This window comes from Anoplophora glabripennis, unplaced genomic scaffold (genome assembly GCF_000390285.2).
Source record: "Anoplophora glabripennis isolate ALB-LARVAE unplaced genomic scaffold, Agla_2.0 scaffold40, whole genome shotgun sequence".
NCBI lineage: Eukaryota > Metazoa > Arthropoda > Insecta > Coleoptera > Cerambycidae > Anoplophora > Anoplophora glabripennis.
In genome coordinates, this window is record NW_019416268.1 from 1,594,771 (window position 1) to 1,609,218 (window position 14,448).

The 14,448-nt window shown below is 30.6% G+C and overlaps 1 protein-coding gene across 2 annotated transcripts; it reads left to right on the forward strand.

Annotated features, from left to right (window-relative positions):
* The first annotated feature begins 1,359 nt into the window (after nt 1-1,359).
* On the forward strand, nt 1,360-14,076 carry LOC108903274. Of its 2 annotated transcripts, none has more exons than XM_018705391.1 (4): nt 1,360-1,549; nt 4,334-4,924; nt 9,246-9,809; nt 10,388-14,076. In XM_018705391.1, exons 2-4 carry the CDS (start codon nt 4,376-4,378, stop codon nt 11,105-11,107), a joined length of 1,833 nt encoding a protein of 610 aa, XP_018560907.1. In that variant the 5' UTR covers nt 1,360-1,549; nt 4,334-4,375; the 3' UTR covers nt 11,108-14,076. The 2 variants fall into 2 exon arrangements, with proteins under 2 accessions (XP_018560907.1, XP_018560908.1); XM_018705392.1 differs by lacking the exon at nt 1,360-1,549 and adding an exon at nt 3,092-3,146.
* The last annotated feature ends 372 nt before the right edge of the window (nt 14,077-14,448 follow it).

Here is a 14,448-nt window from a genome sequence, read left to right on the forward strand (position 1 = left end):
TATTTATAAAAAAATAATTGGAATTGTCTTAAAAATTTAGAGGTGTTCTCCAGAGCAGAGAACAATTTTTTTTCTGATAAAATAGAAAATATAGGTAATAAATGTAATGTAGGTACCTACATATTAATCTAAAGTTTGCAATGTTTATCTGTATTCACAAAATAATTAGTATATTTATCGTCTCGTGGTTCTAATTATTTGATTTTTAAATACTTGTTTCCTGTTTCAACAAAAAGCAATAGTATCAGTTGTCACTTGTCAGTGTCAGTTATCATCATTGAACTCACAGAATATGAACCACACCACAAACATAATGTATTGCATATGAATCCGTAACAGAAAAAACTATTGCAGTTTATTTGTTAATGACCCATATTGAGTGCATGTTTGCAAAAATAGAATTTAAAAAAGGTACAATAAATGTTTCATTTCATTTTACCTGTCCTGTAACTTAAATTTGAACAGATGTTTAGAAAAATTCATAGGTACTTTTTTGTCAAAACCTAAGGATACCTACCCATTGTATTTTTAGGTACTTTTACAACTTACCTACTATTACCCTATAGTTAAGTGTAAAAAGAATAATGGTGACAGACTCGGAAACAGAAACAAGCTTAGCTAAATCACTGTAGACTGTAGGGCTAACAATTATTACAAGCAGATGTCTTGACTGAACTGGAAAATAAACAAAATGATAATGAACTCATTATTTTCTCTAATGCATTATCAATCCAGTCTGTACGAAGCCATAGGTACTAGATAGCCAATACTTGCTGTTTCCTGTTTTTTTAAGTATCTAGGTACTATAATTATTAATCATAAACAATACCTATACAATTTTTGTGACGTAGGTGGAACTTATTATATGTACCTACTTAAAATTAGTGTGAAGTTGAAATAAAATAAAAGCCTACGCTAGTCGTACTAACTAATTAAATTTAGCTCAGCATAAATTTAATGTATTACTTCACTCTGTATATTAAACGATGACCTTTAACAATTTTGTACAAACAAGAACAAGTAGGTATTTATTTGTGTATACAAAATAGATGACTGTCAAATCTGACCCCGCCCACATCTTGCATAATTATGGGAAATGCCGATAGTTTATCAAAAATACTAATAAAACTGAGTTGTACCATATTAGGAGAATCCACAAATTTGAAAATTATCACTAACCAACCCTAAAGAAAAATATATGTCACAAGGGCAAATTCAGTGCAATAATGAATAATAAAAAAACAAATGGGATTCGGCGAATGATATTCATTTGTCAAGCTTCGCCTCAAGTAGTGGGGGTATGGTGGGGAACAGCTGACAATCTAAACATTAGACATCTTGCATTGCATTTTCAAGCGGTTCATCATAAATGATCCGTAGATTTTTTTAGTATGACAGAAACATAATAAGTGTGTTTTTTCTGTGATTCGATAATTCACAAAGGGTTACTTTTTGTTTTATAGTTTCGCTAATTACTGTCGGTTTCAGTGTTATTTTAACTAAGTGTGACGTCATGTGATTGCGTTTTCATGGAGTACTGTGTTAAAAGGTAAATTTTAGGTTTTCTGCTGCTTTTAAATACTAAATTGAGACTTTTTGATTTACTAACACGTAGATTATGTTTATTACAAGGTATTTTAAGTAATGGCATGCATTTTGACCGAAATTTTATGTAAATATTTGCGAATTTTGTTGCCGTATTTTATAGCAGATTTGTCCTTGAACGAATTTGTGTTTAGAATTATTATACATTTTCAATTATCCTCATTAAAGTTAAGCAGGTTTCAATTAGGTAAAGTAATTAAACGTTTTTTTCATCTATTTCGATTAAATTACTCGCGTTAACATCTGCTAAGTTTTCTTGAGAAAGTTGGCAAGTAGGACACTTCATATTTCCCAATCCTTAAAAATATTTGTGTGTATTTTTCTTCGCTTCGTATGACATTGAAAGTGATCAATTATTCAAATTGAGCATTAAATAAGGTTTGTAGTAATGTCGCCGCCATTACAAATTTTCAGTAGTTTTTACGCTTGTCACAATAATAATCAAATTGTTTACATTATATTAATATAAATAACTAGGTAGGCCGTGATTAAAAACAAAAGCTGGTACAATCTTGAAACATAATAAAGAACCTTATGTTTACCGTGTGTTATGGAACAGATAAAAATTATTTTTGAAATATCGTGGTTTGATTAAGCATATTTATACAAGATTAATAAATTTAGGTATTGGTTACTTCTAATAAATTTATAAACTTGAGTTACTTCATTGAGAATGATTCACATTTTATAATAGCAACTATTCTAAAAATAAAATTCCTCATTTAAATATATCTGTGTTTTTTCTCTGTTGCTTTGTTTACACGCTGAGAATGCTTAGGTATTAATTTTCATAATTTCTCACTGAACAATACATCATTGACAAGACCAGTTTAATTTTAATATATTTTTAGTAAAGTACTACCTAGGAACATATTTTATGTTTTTGGCATACCACAAGTTAGATAATCATGGGTGGGGTAGAGCTGTATTTGAAGGGAGATCGCGAGGAAATTTTTGAATGAAATGTGTATTAATACTAAGCATAAACTGTGATAAAAGTGGAAAATACTATTATAATAGATATTTAGTTTTTTCACAAGGCATCATTTGAATGTCAAAACTGGTTCTTGCTGCATTGATGATCCATCATTTTTATGAATGATGTTTATCTAGGTAGTGAAAATAGTTTTAACGCTAACGGACGGAATGTAGGTACACAATTATTTTTAAATTTCTGAAAACAGTGGGAAAACTGAAGATAGTTATATCGTAAAACCTTTCCATTGGGCTGTAAATAAATGACTTTCAAGTGACTTTTCACTGCTTTTAGGACGTTGGCTGGAGTAAATTGTCAACTGGAATTGTTACAATTTTACCTTTCAGGGAAATCATCTCGGAAACTACTGTTTTAATGACACAATTGAAAACGAAATTGTGCAACAGCTGGAATCATTACCCAAATTATCAAAGTCGGAGATAGATATTTTTATTGGCAATTATTAAGCAATTGCATACAGGGCGTACAAAAAAAGTAACACGCATAATACCTACTTACAACAAGGAAGAGAAAAGAATGGAGAATGAAGTATTTTTAATGTAATGTAATTCATTTCAACACTTTGATATTTTAAATAATGTAAATAATAACATTTTTTTAAAGAATATAAAAGATTTAATAGGTTTTGAAAATATTTTAATAAGAAATATGTCAGGGTATTTTGTTTTTCAAAAAGCACTTTTTGTTTATACAGTGGTAAATGGGTGATGACATATTTGACAATTCTCTGAATTCGAATGTTAACCATTTGTTTTTTGCCCTTGGCTTACTAGGTATAGAGTTAAGATGAAATGGTAAGGTGCTTCTGCTTTTAGTTTTTCAATATTTCAAATATTTAAAAAGGTATAGTTATGGTCAGTGTATTTATATAACTTTTTTTATTTGATCTGGAGTATTTTTATAGAACAGTAAAAAAATTTTAAATACCTATAGGTACATTAGTTTTACCTGCAACTAGATCTGTATACCTATAAACATTAGGTAATATTTAACGAGTGATACAAAAAATATTAATTTTTTAAAATAATTAATAAATAATAAATAATTAAATAAATTAAATAAATAATTTAAAAAAATATGGAAAAATGCCAGTCATACAAAAGCAATTTATTTTACAAAATTATTTTACTTGACTTGATACAGTTGGTTTAAAAAGTAATAAAGGGCAATAGTAATAAGCGCACACATACAACCAAGTTACGGAGCTGTCTAATGATGGCGTAGACAAGAATTTGAGTGCAGTCTAAAAAACAATTTGTAACTTTTGACTATTTATTTGATTAAAAAAAAATAATTTCAGATTAGTATTCTGGGAAACACATACTGTTATCCCTAGCAAAGTTATCTCAGTTAAATTTACACCCTGTCCCTGTGTAGTAAATGTAAAAAATACTAAGGTTAATAGTTAATACTGAACCAATGTATTTGTAATTATCACATTAAAAACTGTTAAACTGGAAACTTGAAGTAGATCATTTATTTACAAGAGACATACCACACAAAACAAATAGCTGGCATGTCACTTTTCCATTTGAGCCAAGATCATTTATAAAATTTTTTCCATAAGAGTAGTGAACCCATTCCTGTCACTCCCAAAATAGAACTGATATAAGTGCGTTTACCTAAAGAGAACTAATTATTAAACTACTAATTTAGTCATATTATCAACACTTTTATCACCAGGTTGACCAATGTTTACAGAGCCTACATATTTGTTATTCTTTGTTTCAGGATTCCACGTATGTCCTACAATTTACCGTTTTAAGCAATAACATGAGTTTCCTATCAGTTCAAAACACATACCTAAAATCCCACAACAATAACCCCTTCCTCCTATCAGAAACACCTTCGAGGAACACGTTTCTTAACGATAGCAGGCAGACAGCCATCACAGAAAACAACAACCAGATAAGCGCCAATGGGCAGGAGAAGTCTCTGCAAGAGGTCTGGTCCAAGCATAAATTTGAGATGGACAAAGTGAAAGTTGAGCCTATGGTGAATTTTAACAACGTTAAGATGACCTGGGCCGAAGAAAAACCTTTGGAGGAAATCCACGAGGATGTGGAAAGCAAACCGAGTGGGATTGTGGAGCAAATGCCGAAAAACGAACAGGTTGAAGTGCAGTTGGACAAGGAAGAGTCTCCTTCGCATCATGCTAGAAGGCCTCCAAACGCTTTCCTGATATTCTGTAAGAAGCATCGGCCCATTGTTAGGGAGAGGTACCCCAATTTGGAGAATAGAGGTGTTACCAAAATACTTGGAGAATGGTGGGCTTTGCTGCACAACGACGAAAAGTTACCTTATAACGACTTAGCTAAAGAGGTAAAGTGATGAATCAATATATAAACTTTTCATTTTTTTTCCAACATTAAATCAGTGGCAGTTGGTGAATCTGAAAGTGGTTATATCTTAACAATAAAGTATGAGATCTAAACTGTTTTTTAAGGCAGGATTTCTATGCTTCAATAGAGTACTTTCAACCAAAATTTACAAAAGAAAAAAATTAAAATAGTGGTAGCTTATCATAGAATCTCAAAAATGGTTACATAAATAGTACATGCAAAATGTATATTTTTTTCATAATCAACAGATGTTTTCCATTTTTTTACACTTTCTTCATGTAGCAAATAAAAGTAAATAGGTGTGTGTATATTAGGGTGTCCCAAAAAAACCGAATATTTTTTTTCGTGTCTCTTTTTAAAATATGTTAGTTTATCATGTTTTAAGAGCCCCCTCAATAATTCAGCTCAAAAAAAATTTTTAGAGGTCGCTCAAGATTTTTAAAAATTTCCAAAATCGTTAAAAATTGAATTTTTTTTTAAATTTTTTTTCTCGTTATTTTATCATTTTCTAGGTTGAAAAAAATCTCGATTCTGAAAATTTCAAATCGATATTTTAATTTCTAAAGGACACTCATAATTATTTTAACTTTCAAAATAGAATCTATACCGATGTTTTCGAGTGACCTCTAAAATTAAATATCAACGAACTAATAATTTTATTTATTGAATTTGATGAACAAAAGAATAGAAATAAATCACAAGACACTTAAATTTTAAAAATTTAAAAATTATAAATATTTGATACAGTGTGATAGTAAATTTTATTTCGAGAAATTTTCTCTATTCAATAAAAAAAAATTATTAGTTCCTTCATATTTATTTTTAGAGGTCGTTCGAAAACATTTTGGGTTTTAAAGATAAAATAACTATGAGTGACCTTTAGAAATTAAAATATCAATTTGAAATTTTCAGAATTGAGATTTTTTCAATCTAGAAAATGATGAAATAACGAGAAAAAAAATTTAAAAAAAATTCAATTTTTGACGATTTTGGAAATTTTTAAAAATCTTGAGCGACCTCTAAAATATTTTTTTTGAACTGATTTATTGAGGGGGCTCTTAAAACATGATAAACTAACATATTTTCACAAGAGACACGAAAAAAAACATTCGTTTTTTTTGGGCCACCCTAGTTGTCCCTATTATCACGTAGAGGCGTATGTGTATATCCATTTCTTGGATTATACGCCTCTATGTGATAAGAGGGACGTAGTGTATATACAGGGTATTAATATCAGCCACCCTTTATTGGTAATTCTACAATACAAATTAATACAAAAATTAGTTTGTATAAACACTTTAATTCCAGGTTTCATTAAGTTATATCAAACATCATAAAAAATATTTAGATAAATATGATATTTTTACCAAGCAGGTGTTTATAGGAACTTTTTTTATTGATTTTTCACTTAAAATCCACCCTTAAAGTTTGGCATGAGTGGGTAATTAACATCCAGTACATGTTCAATTCCTTTCGAGATCTCGAAATTTCATTTGGAATTTTTTTATCAAAAAAGTTCTTTATCAAAATATGACCATTTTAAATGTCACTAATTCTACTACAATAAATATTTTGAAATTCTTACGTAGTGCAACCAATAAAGAATGCAGAAATTTTACTGAAAACTTACATTTCAAGTTGTTTACCTGCCTTGAAACAAGTCTTTGTGACAATAACACTTAATAATTTAAAAAATATATAAAAAGTGAAATAGATATGTGTTAAATTAAAATACAACAAACACGCAGCAAACCTATTCATAAGTTTTTTGCAGTTCAATTTCAGTTTGATCTGTGATACATTGTTTAATATTATAATGTTGACTTCAACATGATGTAACTTTAAAAAAATAGAAGTTTAGTGAAAAGGAAACAATTTTTTGTATTTATCAGTAGATTATGAAAAAAAATATATTTTGTACATAATCTGCAACCCTTTTTGAGATCTCAGGGGAAACTACACCTATTTTAATTTTTTATTTTGCAAATTTTGTTTGAAATCAAGAAAGTTTTCTACGTAATAGAGCATAGAAGATTTCTATTGTTTCTAAAAACTGATACGCTTCCTTAATGAAATCTGACTACTTTAATTTGCACCAATCATTATTAAATAGAAAAAATCAATCAAATAGAAAAAACTTTCGTAAGATTTCATAATTATATTCAAGTGAAAAAAATTCTGTAAAAATTTAACCGAGTGTCAAAAAGCCTTTATTAGCAATGAAAAAAAAAAAATACAATTTACCATAGAGTAACGTTTTAATAATATTTAGGTTTAAAACTCAGATCTCTTTCCGTTATTTGAGTAATAATTGAGTATTTAATTATGAAAGTGAGTATTTTAATGTACAAAACTTAATCAGCGGTTTCCCCCCAGTAATTTACATTCTAAGACTTCCAATAAAAATTTTCAACTACGACACATATTCTTGACATGTATTTTTTCCTAAGAGCAGAAAATTTGATCAAAAGTACAACAGCTTTTTTATTTTTATGATTTGACCAACTGGCTGGAATGCGTCTGATAGACAACCATTAAATTATTCCTACAAAGTAAACTATTTAATATTTATGCATCACTATAACTATCGCACTTTCACTGCTAATATGCCTGAAATTGATGAAACTTTTTATATGTATTTTGTTACCCAATGGAATCTGTTTGGAAAATGCTCAGGCTGAGATTGAATAAAGTTGTATAATGGAGCATGTATGACTTGCATTTATCGAAGTGTGTTTTCCTTTCATTCAGGCATCTAAAAATATTTAAACGTGGGAGGGCAATATTTGATAAGATATGAATTATCGTATCCTTTTATGACTTCTAGAATTTATCAGACATTTTAAAGAACTTAGAAAGTAGTTCCTGCAATTAATTTTGATTAAAATGTATAAAGAACATCTCTGCACCATTAACAAGCTGCATATAAGTAAATGTATTACTTTTTTTTGTCTAAATGAATTACTGACTTCCCTCATCAATACAAATAGATATTAATAATATCCGAACAATTAGAAATTAAAGTGATAAAAATATAGTTGACTTAATAAAAAGAAATTGAAATATTCTTAAATCTGCTATGTATTTCACTCATTCATCAAAAGAAAATAGCAGAATATGCATAACGTCAAATAATGCTCTGTACAACTGATGATAAATTCTTAAATGTCTCATATATTTGCATAATTAATAACATTGTTGACCTTGTTCGGCTTTTTTCGTACAATATAGCAACAAAAATATTAAATCCATTATCAACTTGCCGTAAATGAATTACACAGAAAATTTCCTAGTGCGACCCAATTATGTACTGAAGATAAAAAGTTTTCAGAGTAGATTTGCACGTATTACAGCTCAGACGTCTCTATTAATCTTAGACTTACAGGTTGAACGTTCATCTTACTTACTCAAGGTCGTGCATTAAATAATCGAGCACCACACATTTCTAGTCCATCCTACAGGGAGTGCCACTTTCCTTCGAGTAGTTGAATTATGAGATAAAAAAAGGTTCAAATGTTATCTTCTTCAGCGAAAGAGACGCGATTAAATGAAATGTAAATGAAAGCACATATTTAGAGAAATGAACAAGAAAGTTCTAAAATCCATATAATGATCATTCTTTCAGATGACCTAGAAATTGCTACATGGTTCTATTAATAACGGGAAATTTACTAATTCAAAGTATTTACTAAAAAAATGTATGTTCAAATATGAAGACGTTTGATGGGATCTGCTTGAAAATATACAGTATGTTTTTAAAGCAATTAATATACTAGCTGTGAACCCATATTAAAACAATAATAACAGTATTATATTGGTATGTATGTTACAATTAACATAAGCAGATTAGTCATTTAACTTAAACAAGTTGCTTTAACGAAACACAATTTATTACAAAGTATTGAACAACATGAATAATTTATTTTAATAAACATACACTTGAAAAAATATTAGAGCTTGGCAAACAAATATGTAGTTAAGTGAAACTTTGCAAGTATTTTACATCAATAAAATAGAATTCTTAATCAAATAGATTGATTAAATTTCCAAAATACTCTGTGCCAGATCTTCATGATATCTCCAAGTATTTCTGATATAATTGTATACAAATTCAGTAAATTTTGAAGTTTTACTAATCTACGTCAAATATCTTTCAAGATATTTGTCTTAAGGATATATGATTTTGAAAAACTGTAAGTTTAAAAAAGAAATTGTTTCCTTAAAGTGATCAACCTCATAATCGGTAAAGTATATACTTAGGAACCGTCCTGTATATTAAAACAAGCATTTTGCATTTTCAGTATAAAGATGCCTTTCTTTCCGCAAACCCCAACTTCAGATGGTATAAACTACCGGCACCGCCACTACGTACCTTAATTCCCCGACCAACGACAGCCACAAAAGTAGCACCACCCTTATCTAGTCCCTCCAACAACCACCTATCTGAATTCACGCCGGGAAAGCTGGCTGACGAGTCTCAGCTCGGCGGGCTGACTTCTCTTATGAACAATAATTTTAACACTATACCAAAGACGGAATGTTGTACAACAGAGTCCACCTTGGACAACAATAACCACAAAATGAATGACAGCTTAGACACCAGCTACCATAAGACAGATGAAGCCACTGACATGTACAAAACAAGCGACAATTTGGATAGGTACCACAGCACCTTTGTAACGCCTGTCAGTAACATACAGTCAAATACTCCTCCCAAGCCGATAAAGAAAAGGTTCTTCGATTACTATTCGCAGAATAAGGGTTGCTCGAGGAATATTTTACCTGAGACTAGGGAAGAGGCTGATGATGTCTTAGGAGACCAAAGTGAACCCAGTAACATGACAAAGCAGGACTTGGTGAATAAGGTGAGTTGACATTGTGACGTTTTTTATTTGATTGAATATTTTTGTGCACTGAAAAGAAATAGAAGTTAAAAGTAAACGTGCTTAAATAAATAACTTGCGTCAAGTCTAAACTGTTAAGTTGTGATGTGTTTGGGTCTCCGCAGGCATAAACACAAAATTTAAAATGTTCAACTTAAGTTTTATCACTACAAAATAGTCCTTGAAAGATCAGAGCCAAGGCCTAACGGCAAAATAACTCATCGTGATCCGATTGACTCAAAAAAACACCTTTAAGTGCAAAATTCAGCTGGTTCTTAGATTTTCGATGATGGGCGGTTCTGTTGACTCATTTCTATTTTACAGCGAAAATTTTCCGTTCTTAGTGGGGCTGCAAAAAAAACGAAAATTTATCTAGGAAAATGCTGAAAAGCCCCTTCGTAAGTACCCACATCGTAAAAAGGAAGTGGCTCGTGGAAAAAGTCTTTAACAATGTAAAATGTCTCTTTTTTGAGACACAGTGTGGGAGCAAGAGTAACCTGCAGCTTTTAATATATAGGGATTTAATCATTTTTCATATTAAATTTTTGTTATTATTTCAGGTCGTTGATGGAATGTTTGCCAAACAATGTGAACAATCTGATGACCTTCTGGACAAGAATGGCTTGAAGGAGGTGAGAAAATCCGAGAGGATGTGTAAGGGCAAAAGGTACGAAATATTCATGGTGGAGGGAAGGCTGTTGGGCAACAAGCGCGACAACAAACTGATGCAGCAGAAGCAGATCAAAATCGAGAGCAAAATCGAAACCGAATTGAACTCTCTCAATAACAATATTAAACCGGAAACACCAAAGTTAGACTTAGGTAATACTATTAAGCGCCTAGCGGAACGTACTAACGTAAAACTAGATTTCGAGAATCAAACTGACGATAACGATGACACAACAAATCAAAGAGCACGTAGCATATCGGAAACCTCAGAGGGCAGCAATAAGAGCTCCCCACCTAATTTTAACTTAGACTTAAGGATTTCAAATCTTCCATGCCTGAGTTACGACGAGTTCCTCCAGAGGAAACGCGAAAGCAAAAAACGTAAGATACGCATTAAGACTGACGGGGATTCCAAACACAAGGTGCAGAAATTGGATAACCGAACCGAGACTCAGCCGGTCGGGTCCAAAAAGAGAAAGAACAAGCAGAGCATCACTCACCTGGGTAAAAAAGAGAACGAGGTGGGCTTAAGTAGTGACCTTTTGGGTTTGGCGACTCTCGCCGAGGTCGCCGCCAATACCGAAAAGATCAACGAACAAATCTCAGAGTAATAGTATTACACGTATTTTTAAGGTGTTTGTTAACTTAATATCATGATTATAGTTGATAGAGTACGTCTCTTCACTTTAACAAAACTGATATTCTAAAGTAAACTTCTGGACAAAATTATCGCACCTCTAAAAATTGGCTCCAGTGTTAAATTGGCTCTTTAATTCATCTGTGTATCTTCCTTAGTAACAGAGATGGGAGATCGCCCCAAAATGAGTATTTTAGTGACACGATCTCCGGTTCCTAAAATTACATCCAGTCACTTGATCTGAAACAACAAAAAACATTCACAAAATGGTGGCTGATTGAACTTTACATTAATTTTTAAACCTTAATTTCGAAAATATTGTGTCAAATTTTGGAAGCAATTAATCGAGACGTTTTTCGAATATTTTGGTTACTGTCTAACTGTCTGATTAGTATGTTTCGAGTATGTTTTGAAATTTGTCGAAGAATTAACACGTTTGGGAACCTGGTCGTTTGTCAACTTCATGATAAATCACCCATAACTTTTACAGTTCAGGAATATCAAGATAACATTTACACCATACTCTTCATATTCCATACTTTAAAATTTTTGTTTGGAAAAATTGATTTTTGTAAAAAATTTAACAGTTGCATTTGCCTTGAAAATCATCATTAGTTTTTTTTCTTATCTTTAATAATTTCTGAGATTCCATTGAATTTGATTCATTCTCAATGCTGTGATATAATCAGTTTAGTGTACAAATATTTACAAAAATTATATTTCAAAAATTAGGCACGTGCAATTAGTTATCAAAAAATTGAATAACTACGATGTTGGGGCTGATTTTTAGTGGTTCGGCAATTTTAAGAGTTCATAAATTTTAAAAGGAAACAATTTTTTTTGGGTATTGCTTGCTCTTCTGTCTTCCAGACATACTGTTTACTCCTGTATAGACGATCCTGCGACAGATGGCATGAAAAGTTTTCTTTCTTTGTTGACCATTGATATAGACACTTACTGAAGTGAGCATATACCAGTGGTTACTCCAGTAAACACAGATCAGTGGTTGCGTCCAACTTTATTGGAGCATTGCACATGCTCTTTTCTCAAGTTTAAAAAGAAGATTGAAATTAACTTTTGCTACTAATTCCAAGTGAGGATTGTTTTTACTGCACCAGTTATAGAAATATATTGAGATTCGAAAAATCACTAAAATATAAGCGAATAAGATTTCCATTTTTAACTTCCCGTTTAATAAATGCATGTAATAGATTTCCCTTTGACAGTTTGTCTAAGAATTCGTTTCTAAGTAAGATTTCTCCTCTAAGGATACGGTTTACCAAAAATTACACAAGGTTCATCCAATTTCTGCTGCTGATACAAGCAATAACAAAATCTATACCTCAATAGTACATAAAACTGTTTAGTCGTAATTATTAATCCATGTTTTTGTCCTGCTGCTCTCGCTTATTTGAAAAATTTATCAGGATTATACAAGGTGTTTCCTGAAGACATGCCAGAATCTTATTTGTAATATAATTGCAGTACGATGGCAAATTACCCAAATTATTTTTTATTAATTAATAATTAAATAATATTATTAAATACAATACCAAATTTTCCTTGAAACTCTTTTTTCATGAGTTTTTTAGGAAATTATATACACTTTGTTGGTACCATATTTTTAGCAGGTAATCAGAAAATACCTTGTGTTGCGTTATGTTACCAGAATAATTTGGTACTCGTTTTTGTTCTAATAAGATCGTTTGTTGTTACTGCTGAATGATTTTATAGTAGGGATGTGAAATTTTAGGATCAGAAATACAAGCTCTGTATCAGGGAATTTTGAAAAAAAATCGAGTATTGCCGAACGTAGCGTCTAACGCTTTGTTTGAAATCTTTGGATTTTGCATCACTATGTCATATCAGAATTTTTAAACATCAATCAAGAATGTAATTAAATATTTTTATGATGGTTAATATTTCTTTTGTTGTAATTTATAGTAGATTAGAGGTAATTGTTTTTTTTTTTGTATTTTATGTCGTTACGTTTTTGTTATGTTAACCTTCTAATCATAAGTATACCAAATCATATTAATATTTATATATAGTCATATTTTTATATATTTAATATTTTAAGGGTTTGTTTTTCCTGTTATATGCAATAATTTTTAGCGTAATGAGATTTGAAATTATTTGTCGATCTGATACCGATCTAGTTATCAGGATAACGGTTATTATGGAAATTTGTTTAATTTCACTCTTTTTGCAAGTATGAACTGTGGTGAAGAAATTTACACATGCGGAATTGAATTCCGATAGTGAAAATCCAATTTTATTTTACCATTTACATTGTTTAGCATAAAAATGTATCATGTTTATAATCTCGGTTGTTTTAAAACACTATCGTTTGTAATTGCCGACAGAAAGACAATTGCTTATTGCAGGTTTTACGGACACATCACAGGTTGTACGTAAGTTTATGGTCTCCAGTGAAATTGGTTAAAAGTTATACATTTTACTTCCATTTCTGTAGTAAAAGTAAAGGAAGATTTTTGTGTTATATCCGCAGAAATATTTCGATATTGTAAGATATATGAATGATCGCAATTACTGTTGTAAATGTGCACTTGAGGATATTCATGAATGTTTGTGCATGAAGAAAACTGCGTAAATAGTCTCGTTGATAATTTAAAAGAAAAACTTTTTCTGAATTTCCAAAATTTTTCGTTACCCAAGCGATATGCCTTACTTTAATAACTACTTTTTAGGTATTGCTTTTATAAACATTGAAAAATAATAAGCACCTCGAATTTTTGAAATAAATGGGTAATATGCAACATTTTCATGAGAACATTCGAGAATAATGAAAACTTTTATCGTGTTTTTTATAATTTTGCAACAATTATATCATGTAAGTACATTTTGCAGGTGCTTCACATTTATTTTAGTTGGACGCAACTTTTTGTTTTGGCAAGCTGAATTTATCACTAGATGCTAAATATTATGTACAATAACATATTAGTTTCCACAGTCATAAAAATGGGGGGAAGATTGTTTACAGGGTGGTTAATTGTATAATTCACGTTTTTCGCTTATAACTTTTTTCCGTTCATTTCCACGAGAAAACGGTAAAGTACTTTTTTTTCGTCTTCAAAAGACCTAAAAAACTAGCCCTCGAGCGTCAAAAAATATTGATTAGATCAAAAGTTATAAATGGAAGAAGTTTATTTATGAGTTTTGAATTAAACAAGTATAAATTGCGTTATTATTACCAGAACGTTTTGGCATCGCATCCTCTCATTCCTTATCACTGTCTAATAACTCACAACTTGAATAGTTTACAAGTTATGGCCTTATAACGCACTGATTTTT

Bases quoted from the DNA above. Each gene is read 5' to 3' on its own strand.
- LOC108903274 (XM_018705391.1), top strand. From the start codon at position 4,376: ATGAGTTTCCTATCAGTTCAAAACACATACCTAAAATCCCACAACAAT. The intron at 4,925-9,245 runs GTAAAGTGATGA...TTGCATTTTCAG, and splicing joins ATAACGACTTAGCTAAAGAG to TATAAAGATGCCTTTCTTTC. The intron at 9,810-10,387 runs GTGAGTTGACAT...TTATTATTTCAG, and splicing joins AGCAGGACTTGGTGAATAAG to GTCGTTGATGGAATGTTTGC.